Raw genomic sequence first — 16,307 nt, forward strand, 5'->3', positions numbered from 1 at the left:
ACTGCACACACACCCAGCTGCACACAGCCCACTTCCAGACCCAAGAGCCTCTGTAGCCCTAGCCTTTCTTGTCGCCTTTGCTGGTCAGTTAGAGCCTTCATGACACAGCTGTCTTTTCTGCACCTTTTCTTGGTCCTGGGCTGAGTCAGGCCCAGGCAGAGTCATGCCCAGGCAGAGGAAGATGCTGCCCCTTGGTGGGCCTCACAGGGGCTTCTGGCCTTGTAAAGAGACAGCACAGCAAACCCCCTTCTCCCGCTGCATCCCTGCTTTCTGTATTTGGTCACCCTGCCACCCACTAGGCTTCAGGCCACATCCTGCCGCTGCTTGCCCTGCTCCTCGGGAGGACTCCCCATCTCCCCTCTGCTCATTCACCCCCTGGCTCATCCAGGTCTGCCCTGCCACATGCCTTCCCTCTGCAGCTGGTGATGGAGGACATCTTCATCAGCGGTGACCCCCTGCTGGAGTCCGTGGGCCTTCATGAGCCACTGGTGGAAGAGCTACGGGCCACCATTGCCAGTGCCGTGTCCAAGGCCATGATCCCACTGCAGGCCTACGCCAAGGAGTACCGAAAGTACCTGGAGCTGAACAACAATGACATTGCCTCCTTTCTCAAGTGCGTACGTGTGCCCATGCACGTCGGAGGGTGTCTGTGTGTTTGTGCATGTGTATACCCTGCCCACTCTGCTCACCGTCCTCTGCCCCCTCCCGTGTGCTTGCTGTCCTCAGAACCTACCAGACGCAGGGCCTGTTGGCCCAGGAGGTGCGGGAGGTAGTGCTCACCCACCTGCGGGAGAAGGAGATCCTGGACAGCTCGCTGCCCAGCAGCATCATCATTGGGCCTTTCTACATCAACACCGACAATGTCAAGCAGAGCCTGTCCAAGAAACGCAAGGCCCTGGCCACTTCCGTGCTGGACATCCTTGCCAAGAACCTGCATAAGGAGGTGGATAGCGTAAGTGCCCACCTGCCCCACCTCAGTGACCACAGCAGCACACACCACAGCAGCACACACGGACCCTCACATACATGGTAAGATGTCCCCAAGCAGGGTCTGGGGTGTCTGTGGACGCCCAGGCCAAGGGAAGGAGCTGGAAATCACCCTGCCCCATCCCTGCCTGTCTGCAGAGAGCTGTCCTGTATGGGAGGTCCCAGGAAACGGGGGTTTCCACCTCCTTCCCTAGACTCTTAGAGGCCTGGAAAGCCTCACGAAGGACACCCTTGACGGACTTGTTTCATGGAGCTAGGGGATTCGAGTGCAGGCCTCAGAAGCCCTGCGTGTGTTGGTAGGGCTGGAGGAGGCTGGAAGGGTGAGGTGTGCCGGGTCATACCCTTGCCCCACTGACAGTCCTCAGCAACCCAGGGAGCCCACCAGGAGCACCCCTCTTGGAAAGCGCCGCAGGGTGTTGGGGTGGAGGGGACAGTTACCTGTCGGGAGATGCTGGAGACCAAGGAGGAAGAGCAGGTGAGGGAAGGCAAGGGAGCAGCACGCTGCCCTCCCCAGCGCCTCCTCCCACTGCCAGATCTGCGAGGAGTTCCGCAGCATCAGCCGCAAGATCTATGAGAAGCCCAACAGCATTGAGGAGCTGGCTGAGCTGCGAGAGTGGATGAAGGGCATCCCGGAGAGGCTGGTGGGCCTGGAGGTGAGGCAGGCACACGGGCACTGGGGCCAGGGAGGCACAGGGCTGGTGTTAAGAGTCCGAGGGCTGGGGCAGGCAGGGGCTGGGAGGTCGGACTCAGGAGGCTGAGGGTAAGGTAGTTGGACAGAGGACAGATGGGGTTTAGGGGGTTGTGAGCCGGGGCTTCAGAGCTCTGCTGTCTGGGGGTAGGGGGGAGCTGGAAGCTGGAGGTGTGGCAGCCATGGCTCTAGGAGCCCTGAGCCTGATGCTGCCCTTGCACCCTGGGCCTCCTCCCCTGGCCCAGACCTCCCCATTCTGAAAGAGAGCAGCCCCTCTCTAGTACCCGTCTCTCTGGGGAGCCAGATTCCGATTACCCACCACCTCCCTGGCACACGTGAAGTTCTCATTACCACCTGTCTGTGCAGGAGCGGATTGTGAAGGTCATGGATGACTACCAGGTCATGGATGAATTCCTCTACAACCTCAGCTCAGATGACTTCAATGACAAGTGAGTGGGAGCTTGGCCCCCATGCCAGGTGCGGGGTGGAGCATGAGGGGAGCTGCTGAGCTGCAGAGGCTCCCAAATGCCCCAGCTGCCACAGTCTGTGCAATCTCCCCAGAAACGCCCCACTGAGATTTCAGAGGCCAGGGCTCCACACATGGGCTGGGACCAGCCAGGGCCAGGTGGCCAGTGGGGCAGAAGGAATTCATTTGGGCCTCTTGGCCTCAGCTGCTCCCCAACCCTGTCTCTGTCCTGTCAATGGCCTGGCACATGTTTTGCTTGTTGTTTTTTGAAACAGAGTTTTGCTTTGTCACCCAGGCTGGAGTGCAGTGGCACGATCTCAGCTTACTGCAACCTCCGCCTCCAGGGTTCAAGTGATTCTCCCTGCCTCAGCCTCCTGAGTAGCTGGGACTACAGGTGCCCACCACCATGCCCGGCTAATTTTTATATTTTCAGTAGAGATGGGGTTTCACCATGTTGGCTAGGCTGGTCTCGAACTCCTGACCTCAGGTGATCCACCCGCCGCGCCCTCCCAAACTGCTAGGATTATAGGCGTGAGCCACCATGCCCAGCCTGACACACGTATTTTACTGTGGACCTAGGGTTTCCTGTTTGTGGCTGGTGCCCTTTGGGGTTCTTGGGAGCACTGAGAGAGGCAAAGCTCAGCCTGGTGGGCAGTCCCTGGAGAGGGGCATTTGTCCCCACCCAAGTCAAAAGCCTTGTGGGAAACAGCCTTAGGTGCCCTTTTCCAGCCAAGCCTTACTGAGGCCGCCAGAGACCCCACACCCAGTGCTGCCTCACAGATGTTGGGGGAGTCAGGACCATCAGGGCCCTGCCCAGGAGAGGGAGACACTGGCAGACAGGGCATCCGGGTGCTCAGGGGGAACTCCCCCACGACCAGCATCCCTAGGCCAGCTGCAGGTGGAAGTCCCACATCCCACAGACCCCCTATGTCAGCTGGGCAAAGGGAGTTGGTCTGACCTGAAGGCAGCTGGCCTGAGGGCCCTGGCTAGAGACTGTGGCTTTGCCTCCTCTGAGGAAAGGCCCCTCTGGCCCCTGAGGCTTAAGAGGGGAACTTGGCCTCACTCTTCTCACTTCCCCTTGGTCCCCATCACTACACTGGGCACCTTGGGTCTGCATCTCACTGGATGCAGACTGCAGCTCCCAGGGGGCAGGGCAGCCTCCCTGATGGGGGCAGGGCAGCCTCCCTGATGGTGGCAGTCGTGCCTCCCAGCTCACCTGTACTTCGCAGCTGTCTGGCCCCAGGTGGCCTCCACAGCTGCCTGGATTTCCCCTGAACCCCTTCTCACTGGCTGCCTGGGTGCCTGGTGGGATGCCCCTGCCTGGTCTTGCCACTCCACCACTTCAGCCGCGATATTTCTCCCAATCCCCACCCCCATCCCGGCCAGATGGATTGCCAGCAACTGGCCTTCTAAGATCCTTGGGCAGATAGAGCTGGTGCAGCAGCAGCATGTGGAGGATGAGGAGAAGTTCCGCAAAATCCAGATCATGGATCAGAACAACTTCCAAGAGAAGCTGGAAGGGCTGCAGGTGGGACACAGCTGCAGGCTTGGTGCTGGACACAGCCCCCACCACACGCACGCACAGTTCTCCAGGGCCTGGCCTCACTTCTTGCATTCAGGAGGTGCTGAGTCAACATGTGATGGGCGAGCAGATGGATGAATGAATAAATGGCTGAAAGAATGAACGCAAAGGCCAAAGAGATGCCTGGGCAGCAAGCTCCAGAAAGATTCGGAGTAGTAAAGTCCCCAGCTCTTCTGTTGTGTCCTTGGCAGCCTACTGGGCAGTGGGCACAGTGTCAGTGCATTGGGTCTCCCCTGGCTTTGCTGTGAGGAACCTGCTCACTCCAGGAGAACAACCTCCTTAGAACTCGGAGGAGTGGACGTCCTGGGACCTCTGGTTCCCTGGGTTTGCATGGGAAGGCCTGGACACAAGTGGGGCTGCAGGGGCATCTGACCCATTGCTCCTTGGCCTGCAGCTGGTAGTAGCTGGCTTCTCCATCCACGTGGAGATTTCACGTGCACACGAGATCGCCAACGAGGTGCGGCGTGTCAAGAAGCAGCTGAAGGACTGCCAGCAGCTGGCCATGCTCTACAACAACCGCGAGCGCATCTTCAGCTTGCCCATCACCAATGTAGGCCTCCTGCAGGCACCCTGCCCCCATGCCCCCAGGCTTGAGGAAGCAGCTTATGTAGATGCAGCTGCCAGGAGGCAGGGCTCTGGCATTTGGGGGCAGGACCCAGCAGGCTGCAGAGTGGAGATAGCCCAACCCTGGCCCTCAGGTTGAGGAGGCCCCTAGTACAAGGCAGGGGGCCTGAGGGTCAGCCCAGGTCTGGTGCAACAGCTCAGAGCCCAGATCTCAGGTGGGAAGAGAAGGGAGGCCAGGCCCAGGTGTGTGGGGGCACGGTCAGGGACATCAGCCAGGAGCAAGGGAGAGGGAGAGGACCTGGCCCAAGAAGGGGCAACATGGAGAGAGACTGGGAAGCGTCCCAAGACAGCCCCAGCCCTGCCCTCCTGTCCCTGCAGTATGACAAGCTCTCCAGGATGGTGAAGGAGTTCCAACCCTACCTGGACCTTTGGACCACAGCGTCTGACTGGCTGCGCTGGTCGGAGAGCTGGATGAATGACCCCCTCTCTGCCATCGATGCTGAGCAGCTGGAGAAGAACGTGGTTGAAGCCTTCAAGACCATGCACAAGTGCGTGAAGCAGTTCAAGGACATGCCAGGTAGGGAGCCAAGCCGGCCAATCCCCTCCTCCCTGCCTCTGCCGCCTGCCTCTCATGCGTTTCTGTCTTACCCGGCAGCCTGCCAGGAAGTGGCCTTGGACATCCGGGCCCGCATCGAGGAGTTCAAACCATACATCCCACTGATCCAGGGGCTGCGCAACCCTGGCATGCGGATCCGGCACTGGGAGACACTGTCCAACCAGATCAACATCAATGTCAGGCCCAAGGCCAACCTGACCTTTGCTCGCTGCCTGGAGATGAACCTGCAGGACCATATCGAGAGCATCAGCAAGGTGGCTGAGGTGGCTGGCAAGGAGTACGCCATTGAGCAGGTGGGCAGCCACCAGCGGGCCCAGCCACTCCAGCCAGGCCCTGCCGGACAGCCTGACCTCCTGCTCTGGCAACCACAGCCACTTGGGAGGATGACAGTAATAAGCCCCATCCCTGGGGTCATGAGGCCCAGGGGTTGAGATGCATTCTATTAAGTGAGTTAATAATGCACATAAAATTCTTGACAGTGTCCACCATTGCTATTATTTTTCAGTTACTCCTCTCAAGAGCCCCAGGAAGGAGCTAATAGCATTAGCCTCAATTTAACAGATGAGTCAGGCCGGGTGCAGTGACACATGCCTGTAAATCCCAGCACTTTGGGAGGAATGAGGAGGAAGGATCGCTTGAGCCCAGGAGTTTGAGACCAGTCTGGGCAACATAGGGAGACCCCCATCTCTACAAAAAATTAAGATATTAGCCAGGCATGGTGGCACATGCTTGTGGTCCCAGCTTCTTGGGAGGCTGAGGCTGCAGTGAGCGGTGATTATGCCACTGCACTCCAGCCAGGGAGACAGACTGAGACCCTGTCTCAAAACAAAACAAAAGAAAACAAACAAACAAAAAAACAGATAAATCAATTAAGGCTCAGAAGGGTTCCCCAACTGGCCAGGATGACACAGTAAATGCCAGAGGTGAGACCAGCGCCCACACTCCTCCTAACCTTAGCTGCCTCCCAACATGTGCGTACAACCACATGCAGCACATGTGTAACAGTGAACTGGGCTGAACACAGTGGCTCACGCCTGTAATCCCAGCACTTGGGAGGCCGAGGCGGGTGGATCACCTGAGGTCAGGAGTTCGAGACCAGCCTGGCCAACGTGGTGAAACCCCATCTCTACTAAAAATACAAAAAATAGTGGGGTGTGGTGGCACATGCCTGTAATCCCAGCTACTCGGGAGGCTGAGGCAGGAGAATTGCTTGAATCTGGGAGGCAGAGATTGCAGTGAACCAAGATAGTGCCACTGCACTCCAGCCTGGGCTACAGAGCGAGACTCCACCTCAGGAAAAAAAAAAAAAAAAAAAGAGTGAATTGGCCCTGAATTCAGATGAGGGGCTCACACGGGACTTGTTGCCAGACAAGCCGAGAGTATTTGCCAGAGCGGCCGTGTGGAGGTCATGGCCAGGTACTGTCTGCTGCTTCCCTGGGCAGGGCTGGTCAGACAGCATCAGGACCAGCCCCTCCCAGGACTCAGCCTGGCTTGTCCCCGACCCCAGGCACTGGACAAGATGGAGAAGGAGTGGTCAACCATCCTGTTCAGTGTACTGCCCTACAAGGCGACAGACACCTACATCCTGAAGAGCCCAGACGAGGCCTCGCAGCTGCTGGATGACCACATCGTCATGACCCAGAGCATGTCATTTTCACCCTACAAGAAGCCCTTTGAGCAGCGCATCAACTCCTGGGAGAACAAACTGAAGCTGACCCAGGTCGGCCCTCCCCCCAGTCCTTCCCTCATCGCTCCCCCACTTCAGAGAGCCCGACCCACAGGTGTCACTGATGGTCTCCGGGTGGGGTTCAAAGCATCGCAGTGCCTTGCCCTCATTCACACAGCCCCTGGCTCTCTGGCAGGCCCTGCCCTACTGCATTCAGAGGAGGGCAACTAGGATGGGCTCTCCATCCATGAGGTTCAGCTACTGGATGAGGCAGATAAGGGTGCGTAGGGGCAGCATTTGGGTCCCAAAATGTGGTTGAGGATAGGCCTGAGAACTGCCAGGCGGCCTCCCCAGGGCTGCCTGAGCTTGGGACAACCAGGTCCTCCAGTACTGACACTTTCTGGGCCGGATGTCCCAAGGTCCCAGAGCACCTCAGTGCCCTTTCCCACCCTGTCCTGAGCTTCTGTTCTCATCTCATTTGGAGCTACCTTGGTTGAGGGGACTGGGCCACCAGGGACTGCACTTGTCTTGGGCTCTCAAGGCTAGAGGCAAGGGCTGCCCACAGAGCCCTGGAGGGCAGTCCCGGGGCCAGCCTGCAGGTGTGATATCCCCTTCCCCGGGCCTCCCTGATAGCTGCTCAGAGACCTCCGGCGAAGGCCAGAAGCAGGTGGGGAGGGCTCATCTGTGTGCCTGGACCACCCAGAGATGCCTGAGCTGGTCAGCACTGTCCCCAGTCCCCCTCTGCTCACGCTGTCCACTCGACCTGGAGTTCGACACCCACCTTCCATCTCCTCCAAGGCCCAGCAACAAGCAGCCTTGCCGACTCTCCCTCACCATCCTTCAAGGGGTTCCCACCGAGGCCATTGTCGGTGCCTCTTTCAGAGTCCACTACACATGCCGGGCCCATGATTCAGGGGCAGAACTGGCCCCTTAGTGGGCTGTGGGCCCCTCGAGGGAAGGGACCAGGCCGCATTCCCTTCTGTTTCCCCTAGTGCCTCCCAGGGCCTGGCACAGTCCTGACACTGCTGACTGTGACCCCCATCCCATGAGGAAGAAATGGATGAGTGCGTGAGTTTGCGCTGATGGGAGAAGACAAGAGATACATCCTGAATGGGGAATTTGGAGGCAGAAGGGGGAAATGGCTCATTTTGAAGATGTCTCACCCTTGGACTCATGTTTCAGAGAGTATTTTAGGACTCTCACACTCAAGACCCATTGAATCTCAGAGAATCCTGGGGTCATGGACCCAGAAGTCCTTCCAGGAAGGAGGCTGGTTTGTCTCCCAGGCACTGAGTGTTTCCTGTCACTGCAGGCTTTGCTGGTGTGGGTGTGTTCCTCCCTTTGGAAGAGCAGCTCCCCCGGCTCCTTTGGAGGCTTGGGCGTCCTGTGGGGATGTGGGACTTCTCTGGAGGGCAGGCATCCCTGTATCCTCTTTGTTCCCTGGAGTATCACAGATGACAGCACCATCTAGAAATCTCCCTGTAGACACTGGCTTTGGTGTCCAGTGCTCTGCCCAACATGCTGGTGGGGTGAAATGTCTCAGTCATTGGGACAAACCCCAGCTTGGACCCTGACAGTCCATATCACACCCCTCCCTGCCCCTCCCCTCCCCAGGAGGTTCTGGAGGAGTGGCTGAACTGTCAGCGGTCCTGGCTCTACCTGGAGCCCATCTTTAGCTCTGAGGACATCAACCAGCAGCTGCCTGTGGAGAGCAAGCGCTACCAGACCATGGAGCGGATCTGGAAGAAGATCATGAAGAATGCCTACGAGAACCGGGAGGCAAGCTCAATGAGGGTGGGAGGGGCAGCTGGGATCCCCAAGGGCCCTGGTCACATTGCTGGTAGCCTCCTAGTCTCTTCCCTCCCTACACAGAAAAGGCTGGTGGACAAGCCTGAGGATTTGATCTTGACCCATGTCCTCCAGAGTGGGCTCCCCAGCCTCAGAGTTGCTCCTTAGAGGCATAGTCACTGACGGTTTTTCTCTTGGAGATCCACAGCCCATATTAACGTGTTTTTTTTTTTGTTTGTCTGTTTTTTGTTTTGTTTTTTTTTTTGAAACGGAGTTTTGCTCTTGTTGCCCAGGCTGGAGTGCCATGGTGCAATCTCGGCTCACTGCAACCTTCACCTCCCTGGTTCACCTCCCGGAGGCTGAGACAGGGTAATCCTGTCTTAGCCTACCAAGTAGCTGGGATTACAGGCATGCGCCACCACGCGTGGCTGATTTTCTTTTGTATTTAGTGGAGCCGGGATTTCACCATGTTGGTCAGGCTGGTCTCAAACTCCTGACCTCAGGTGATCCACCTGCCTCAGCCTCCCAAAGTGCTGAGATTACAGACGTGAGCCACCATGCCCGGCCCATATTAGCATTTTAGAAGCCCTGACAAGTCCTGCAGCAAAGCAAACTCTTTAGCTTTGTTTAACTCTAACTTGTTTGACCGTAGAATTTTTTCTGTGGGGCAGATGGTTGCAGCCACTGGCTCAGGGAGAATTTTTCTGCATCTTCTTTCCCAGGCCCCGCTGAGGGGCTCTGGCTGGTGTGGGTGCTCTGGGATGAGCCTATCTTGCTACCTGGACCATGCTCACTGCCCATTTCTGTGCATGGCCCGGGCCCTGCAGGTGATCAACGTGTGTTCCGACCTGAGAATGCTGGACAGCCTGCGGGACTGCAACAAGATTCTGGACCTGGTGCAGAAGGGCCTCAGCGAGTATCTGGAGACCAAGCGGAGCGCCTTCCCCAGGTGGGCGCCACCTGGCCATGCCCACTCCGCCACTGTCTGCCCACAAGGCTGAGGTGTCCAGGGCCCTGCTCAGGCTAGGGTGCGGGGATGTCAGCAGGGCTGGGGCAGCTGGGGCCCAGGGAGCCTGCACGACCCGCTTCCTCACCCCTGTTCCCCTGGCAGATTCTACTTCCTGTCAGATGACGAACTACTAGAGATCTTGTCGCAGACAAAGGACCCCACGGCCGTGCAGCCACACCTGCGCAAGTGCTTCGAGAACATCGCTCGGGTGGGCAGCTGGGCCCAGGGCTCAGGGCCGGGAGCATGGGGCATCTTCCCAGGGAGAACGTCCCTCCTTTTGTGATGAGCCCTTTTAGCAGGAAATGTGGCAAATGACATTCCTGGTCTTTGGAGACACACCTGGGGCCTGTGGGAGGAAGGTCAACTGCAGAATCCCCAGCTCAGGGCTGGGGGCCCTGGATTTCCAACTTACCAGGCGCTCCCTGTGCCCCCAGCACACTGCAAAACCCATGAGGCCAGAAGCCTGTGGCCTGCCTTGTCTTCCCTCATCTATGCAGGAGGCCGGGGACATGTAAGGCAGTCAGCCTCCTTCCCTAAAGCCTGCTTCATGCCGGGCCTGGGCTGGGGCCTGACCACTGCTGGGGAGAAGGCAGGCCATCCAGCCTGGGAAGGCCCAGCCAAGATAGACTCTCGGGGGGACGGGAAGGCAGGGCTTTCTTCTTGAGGTGGAGGGCACCGGGCAGGCTTAGCGCTGGGGCTGTGGTGGCCAGGGCATCTGGGCACACCAGGGTGACCCCACTCCTGCTCCTCCACTGCTTGCAGCTGCTGTTCCAGGAGGACCTGGAGATCACGCACATGTACTCAGCCGAGGGGGAGGAGGTACAGTTGTGCTTCTCCATCTACCCCTCCAGCAACGTGGAGGACTGGCTGCGGGAGGTGGAGCGCAGCATGAAGGCCAGTGTGCACGACATCATTGAGAAGGCCATCAGGGCCTACCCCACGGTGAGCCGCCCGCAGCCCGTGCAGCCTTCCACCCCTGCGCCCCTCTGCTCCCTCTCAGTGCCCCTCCTGCTCTAGCTGGCCTTGTCCTCAGGCTGCAGCCATGAGGTCCCTGGGGGCTCAGGCGGGATTCTGGAGTCTTTCCTTTCCACACACACTCCAGAAAGTGAGACTCACTCCTAATGATCATCGGGATGGCTATTCTGGTTCCCAGCACTCACTGGGTGCCAGGCTCCAGGCTGGGCCCTCTCCTGCAGTCTTTCTCTCAGCTCCATGACCATAACCGGCAGCTGGGCTCTAGGTGACTCCCCAGCCTGCAGAGTCAGTTCAGAGATATCTCTGCCACCCTGAGAAGCCCAGAGCATAAGGGCTTCCCTGCTCTGAAGGGACTGGTGGCATCAACAACTGGAGCCAAGTCTGAAAGGCCAGAGCACAGACAGCATTCAGAGGAAGAAGAAAGAATGGGATTGGGGCTGCGGCTGTCCAGGTCAGCCTGCCCATGCTGTCTTCCCAGATGCCCAGGACCCAGTGGGTTCTGAACTGGCCTGGCCAGGTGACCATCGCTGGGTGCCAGACCTACTGGACCATGGAGGTGGCAGAGGCTCTGGAGGCCGGCGACCTCAGAAGCCAACTGTTCCCCCAGCTCTGCCAGCAGGTTGGAGTCAAGAGGACCCCTGTCTGTCCCCCTCCACCCCCCACATGGCACAGGAGGGCCCAGTCCCTCCGGAAGCTTTCTCCTATAGTGAGCCTGGAAGAGGCCTGGGGTTGGGTCTAAAGGGGAGGTCAGACACCCTTGAAGTGTCTCACAACCAGCCACCCACAGGAAGGACGGGCCTGAGGCGATGCCCCCTCTGCAAGGGTCAGTGAGGGAGCCACGCGCCTGGTCCCTCCTGCACAGTACCGCAGGCACCCCTTGCCCTGTGCTCCAGTGCCTTGCCAGGCTCCCCCTCCCGGCCTTAAGGGTTCAGACAGCACGACATGCTGCAGGGAGGCAGACGCCAGGCATGTGCCTCTATTCTACTTCCTTCCTTCCCCTGCCCGGTCCTTGCTCCCCTCCCAACTCAGACCATCAGAGACCCCCAGGATAGAGGGACTGTTTGTGGCAGAAGCCCACCCTCTGTGAAAGGGGAGGGTGAGCCTCCTCGCGGTACCCTGATGTTTGACAGTGCACCCCATTTCTGCAGCTCAGTGATCTGGTGGCCCTTGTGCGGGGGAAGTTGTCCCGCCTGCAGCGGGCAGTGCTGTCAGTGCTAATCGTCATTGAGGTCCACGCCAAGGACGTGGTGAGCAAGCTAATCCAGGAGAACGTGGTCAGCGTGAATGACTTCGAGTGGATCTCACAGCTGAGGTGAGGACATGGGGGGCGCCCCCAGAGCCAGAGCAGCTGCCAGGAAGGGGCAGGGGAAAAGAGAAAAGTCAGTTAGCAATAAGCTGGTCTCTGTCCTTGAGGTTCTGGGACAAGCTGGGTATGGGTACCTTGATGCCCTCATTCCCAAAAAGAACCCTCTCTCCTTGACTATATACCCTGCCCAGTGGCCCATGGCCCCATGGCCAGGCCCTCATCTCCCTGCACCGCCAGGTACTACTGGACAAATAATGACCTGTATATCCGTGCTGTGAATGCTGAGTTCATCTATGGCTATGAGTACCTGGGCAACAGTGGGAGGCTGGTGATCACGCCCCTCACCGACAGGTAAGCGTTCCCCTCTTGCTCCTTCCCACACTGAGACCCTCCCTCTAGTTCTCTCTGGCCCAGGAATCCAGGGACCATGGCCACTCTGGGGTAATCTAGTCCATCAGAGCAGTACAGGGTTAGGACCAAGGGCTTTGGGCTCAGACCTCAGTTCTGCCCGTCACAGGCGGAGTGACTTCGGGCAGGTGACTTGACCCCTCTGTGCCTGAGTTTCCTCTGAGGCCTCCTCATGGTGGTAATGAGAATTTCATGAGCTGATACATGTAGAGCTCTCAGCACAGGTGTGGCACTCAGTGAGCATCTAATGGGTATGTACTTTCCTGTTTTTATCCGTCAATTCCTCCTTTAATGTGCCAGAGGAACTGAGCTGAGAGACATCATGGGTGAGCCCTTTTCTAATAGTTCCCTCCTAGCTCAGTCAGTCATGTCATCTTGCCACCTGTGTCTAGCACTAGCTGGATTTTCAAGCTGAGTTTTGAGTGAGGGAAGTGAAGTGTGGCCACATGTCGGCCATCCCCAGGGGTCCCTGGGCAAAGCTGGGCAGGGAGGTGAAATGGGACAGGGAACGCGCTGGGCAGGTGTCCACAGGCTCCAGTCCTGACCCCGGAGCCAGGGCTGGGCACACCCCGGCCCACCAAAAGGGGACGGGGCGAGAGGCCCCAGTCCACAGGAAATTCCAAGGAAAGGGGGAGTGTCCAGGCCATGTGCGGCCCGAGCCCACCTCCTCTGTCTCCTGCAGGTGCTACCTGACACTGATCGGAGCTCTGCACCTCAAGTTTGGGGGTGCCCCAGCTGGCCCAGCTGGCACAGGCAAAACTGAGACCACCAAAGACCTGGGTAAGGCCTTGGCCATACAGACCATTGTGTTCAACTGCTCTGACCAGCTCGACTTCTTGGCCATGGGCAAGTTCTTCAAGGGCCTGGCCAGGTGAGGCTGGGTGTGAGCGTGGCACAGGATGGGGTAGGACAGCCTAGCTCTCCTTGGGGAGGGCTAGGTGAGGGCAGTGCCTGAGAGGGGCCTCGAAGGATGGTGGAGGGGACAGAAGGGGGTAATAGGCATCAGGGCTTGGTCCTGGGGGCATTGGGGTGGGGAGTGGCAGTGGGTTGAAGACTGAGCTGATGGAGATTGCCCCTGAGGGCTTCCTCCCAAGTGGAGTTGGAGGGGGCCCTCAGAGGGAGGTGCCCAGGTTGGGCTCTGAACACATGTGCCCCATCCAATGTTCCGGCCTCATTCAGTGCTGGGGCCTGGGCCTGCTTCGACGAGTTCAATCGCATCGACATCGAGGTGCTGTCTGTGGTGGCGCAGCAGATCACCACCATCCAGAAGGCGCAGCAGCAGCGGGTGAGCCCGGGGGCCCCACCTTACTCCCTCAGATCTGCCATACTCACGCCGCCATACTGCTCCCCATTGCAGGCTGAGAAGCCAGGCACTAAGGTCCACCCTGGGTCCAGCCTCTCTTGTCCCGGGGGCACACCCTAACCCCAGTCTGTGGGCAGCTCCCAGGCCAAGCTGCGGGGGATGAAGGGGTCCCCTCCTCATTACATCCTGACCTTTATGGAAAGCCCCAGGCATTGGTCCTTTCTCTAGCCACGTGCAGGGCGGCCAGGGACCTTGTTCTGGGGACAGGAGCTGAGAGGCTAGCAGTTATCCCCTCCCCCACTTCCCCTAGTCAGGCTGAGCTTGCCTGGAGCTGGGGAATTGGGGGTGGAGCGAGTGGGAAGCAGGAGATGTGGAGACCTCCAAGGGCCTGAAGCCAGGAGCTGGAAGGCCATGGGTAGCCACTGGGGCCTGAGGTTTCAGGCCAGATCCTGAGAGAGGATACAACCCATGATCAGGGGTCCAGGCCTGGCCTACCAGCTACAGCCAGGACAGGGGCATCAACAGGGGACAAGGGGCCCACTCAGAGGAGGGGACAAGGCTGGGCACCCTAGTCCCAGGCAAGTCAGCCTCTCCCCACTGCAGGTGGAACGCTTCATGTTTGAGGGTGTGGAGATCCCACTGGTGCCATCCTGCGCAGTGTTTATCACCATGAACCCGGGCTACGCTGGCCGCACGGAGCTGCCTGACAATCTGAAGGCAAGTGCAGGCCCAGAGTGGCCCAGGAAGCACCAGAGCTCTAGCCTGAGTTCAGAGATGCTAAGTCACTTATGCAAGGACACAGTTGCTTGGACTCCAGGGACTGTGATTCCCTATGGCAGCCCCTTAGCCATGGAGGGGAGGCCTCAGGGCCTCAGACTTGTCCTCAGGGCATGGGAGAAGTCAGGCTGCCTATGGATGTGGTGTGGAGGGGGAATCTGATGAGACCTGTTCACCCTGGGCCTTCAGGAGAAACAGGAAAACAGGAGCCAAGAGGGGCATCTCCTGGGAGTCATGTGGGGGCAGGTTTGGATCAACACAAAGGATCCACTCTAGTGGCAGAGCTACCAGTCTCAGGGGAGTGAAAGCCTCAGCTGTGGCAGGCTTGGTGCAGCAGGGAGTCCCAGCGTGTTAGGGAGGAGGGCCGGATGAAGCTGGGGGTGCTCTGGGGGTGAGTTCTGTTTGCTGTTCACATGTGCACTATGTGTCCCAGGCGCTCTTCCGACCCGTGGCCATGATGGTTCCAGATTACGCCATGATCGCTGAGATCTCCCTCTATTCCTTTGGCTTTAATGAGGCCAGTGTGCTGGCTAAGAAGATCACAACCACCTTCAAGCTGTCTTCTGAGCAGCTCAGCTCCCAGGTGTGGTCCTGCCCTGATGGGGTTCCAGGGTCTGAAAACTTCTGCCTGCTCCCAGCCTCCAGGGCACCTGCTGAGGGCCAGGCTCTATGCCCGGTGCTTTACAGGCATTACCTTGTCAGCTTCTCCCAGCAACCCTTGGAGATAGGAGTTACATGCCCATTTGTCAGCTGAGGACACTGAGGTCCTAGGTAGCTAAAGGTCTGGCCAGGCTCATGCAGTACACAGCAGCGCTGGAGCAGGAGCCAGGAACAGATGCCCGTGTGGCTACTTCAGGTGCAAGGGCCTTGATCATTAGGGCACCAAGAGCTTCAGAACCCCAGGCTGGGGAGCAAGTGCACCTGGGCCTTGTGGGGACCAGAGTAGGACAGCCAGGCCCTCCGAGCCTCCCAGCACCACCATCCTTCCACTCAGCTTGCTGAGCCCAGATTCCAAGGACAGATGGGGTGGCCCAGGCACCAGTGCTGGTGGATGAGCTTTCCTGTTCAGCTTGGTTCCCAAACAGGCCCCCACTTTGCAGCAGCAGAGACAAGTCCCACCTCTGGGCTGACATGCTAGCAACTTAGTTTGTCTTCCATCATGATTTCAGAAAAAAATCCCTGTTGTCACCCTAATGGGCCTTCTCTGGGTCACCTGCTCATCCATGAACACCAATCACTGTGGCCAGGGGTAATCAGTACTACCTTTGGCCAGATGCAGTCCACCAAAATCTATGAGCTAGAAGAGATGCAGCCTGTTACCAGGAAAAGCAGTGGCAGTTCATCACAGTGCACTCCTGGGTGCCAGCGCTCCCACACATCCTTCTTTCCAAAATGCTCCCCACCCCCAATCAGAGCAACTATCGCACATGGTTTTGGAAATGTACTCAACTCTTCCCAAATAGAAATGACCCAAAGTCAAGCCCAGCCTCTTCATGCAGCTCCAAGTCCGAGATTTCTGGAACATATGCTAGTCTATGGGTTGGGTCTAGATGGAGTCCTCTTGGTTGAGCACCATGGGGCAGAATGATTAATTTAACTATTTCCAACTCACTTACTGTGTAATGAAGAGAAACAGGCTGGGGGAAAAAGCACGGTGGTGTGGCCAGAAAGACGGGTCTGGAGAGATGTTATGGGAGAATGTTAGAAGGAAGCTCAAGGGCCATCAAGGCCAAGCTGATTGTTGCACAGATGGGAAACTCCTTCATTCACTTTTCCAGCACAGCTAGAGGGCCCTCCTGCCCCTGGCCATGTGCTGGGACAGTGACCAAAGGATGCAGAATGGGTATCGGATAAAGGAGGGGGCTATCGGGACAGTAAAGTACAGGGTGCCCGGGGAGCCCAAAGAAGGTGCACCTGCCCAGGCTGGGCATGTAGGTGGTCCCAGCAGGTCTGCAAGGGAAGTGCTATGAGCTGGTGATGAGACTTGGCCAGCTGCCAGGTGGGAGGCAGAGTGTTCCAGGCAGAAGCCTTGGAGAGGGACAGTGCTCACCCATGCCTCCTTCTGTATGGCGACAGGATCACTATGACTTCGGGATGAGAGCCGTGAAAACTGTGATCTCGGCTGCTGGGAACCTCAAGCGAGAAAACCCCAGCATGAATGAGGTGAGCTCC

At 58.2% G+C, this 16,307-nt stretch overlaps 1 protein-coding gene across 1 annotated transcript in view; it reads left to right on the top strand.

Moving 5' to 3' along the window:
* DNAH1 (dynein axonemal heavy chain 1) overlaps window positions 1-16,307 on the top strand; it is a 109,314-nt gene that overhangs the window by 57,217 nt on the left and 35,790 nt on the right. Inside the window, exons 16-36 of the mRNA XM_055110010.1 lie at window positions 420-613; window positions 727-952; window positions 1,521-1,640; window positions 2,042-2,124; window positions 3,528-3,669; window positions 4,118-4,273; window positions 4,666-4,864; window positions 4,943-5,196; window positions 6,411-6,623; window positions 8,184-8,348; window positions 9,185-9,306; window positions 9,469-9,574; window positions 10,129-10,308; window positions 10,820-10,960; window positions 11,490-11,653; window positions 11,885-11,998; window positions 12,738-12,926; window positions 13,235-13,340; window positions 13,962-14,075; window positions 14,569-14,718; window positions 16,212-16,298. Coding sequence (XP_054965985.1) covers window positions 420-613; window positions 727-952; window positions 1,521-1,640; window positions 2,042-2,124; window positions 3,528-3,669; window positions 4,118-4,273; window positions 4,666-4,864; window positions 4,943-5,196; window positions 6,411-6,623; window positions 8,184-8,348; window positions 9,185-9,306; window positions 9,469-9,574; window positions 10,129-10,308; window positions 10,820-10,960; window positions 11,490-11,653; window positions 11,885-11,998; window positions 12,738-12,926; window positions 13,235-13,340; window positions 13,962-14,075; window positions 14,569-14,718; window positions 16,212-16,298 — 3,225 coding nt within the window. The remainder of the gene's footprint in view (window positions 1-419; window positions 614-726; window positions 953-1,520; window positions 1,641-2,041; window positions 2,125-3,527; window positions 3,670-4,117; window positions 4,274-4,665; window positions 4,865-4,942; window positions 5,197-6,410; window positions 6,624-8,183; window positions 8,349-9,184; window positions 9,307-9,468; window positions 9,575-10,128; window positions 10,309-10,819; window positions 10,961-11,489; window positions 11,654-11,884; window positions 11,999-12,737; window positions 12,927-13,234; window positions 13,341-13,961; window positions 14,076-14,568; window positions 14,719-16,211; window positions 16,299-16,307) is intronic.

Source organism: Pan paniscus, chromosome 2 (genome assembly GCF_029289425.2).
Source record: "Pan paniscus chromosome 2, NHGRI_mPanPan1-v2.0_pri, whole genome shotgun sequence".
Classification (NCBI taxonomy): Eukaryota; Metazoa; Chordata; class Mammalia; order Primates; family Hominidae; genus Pan; species Pan paniscus.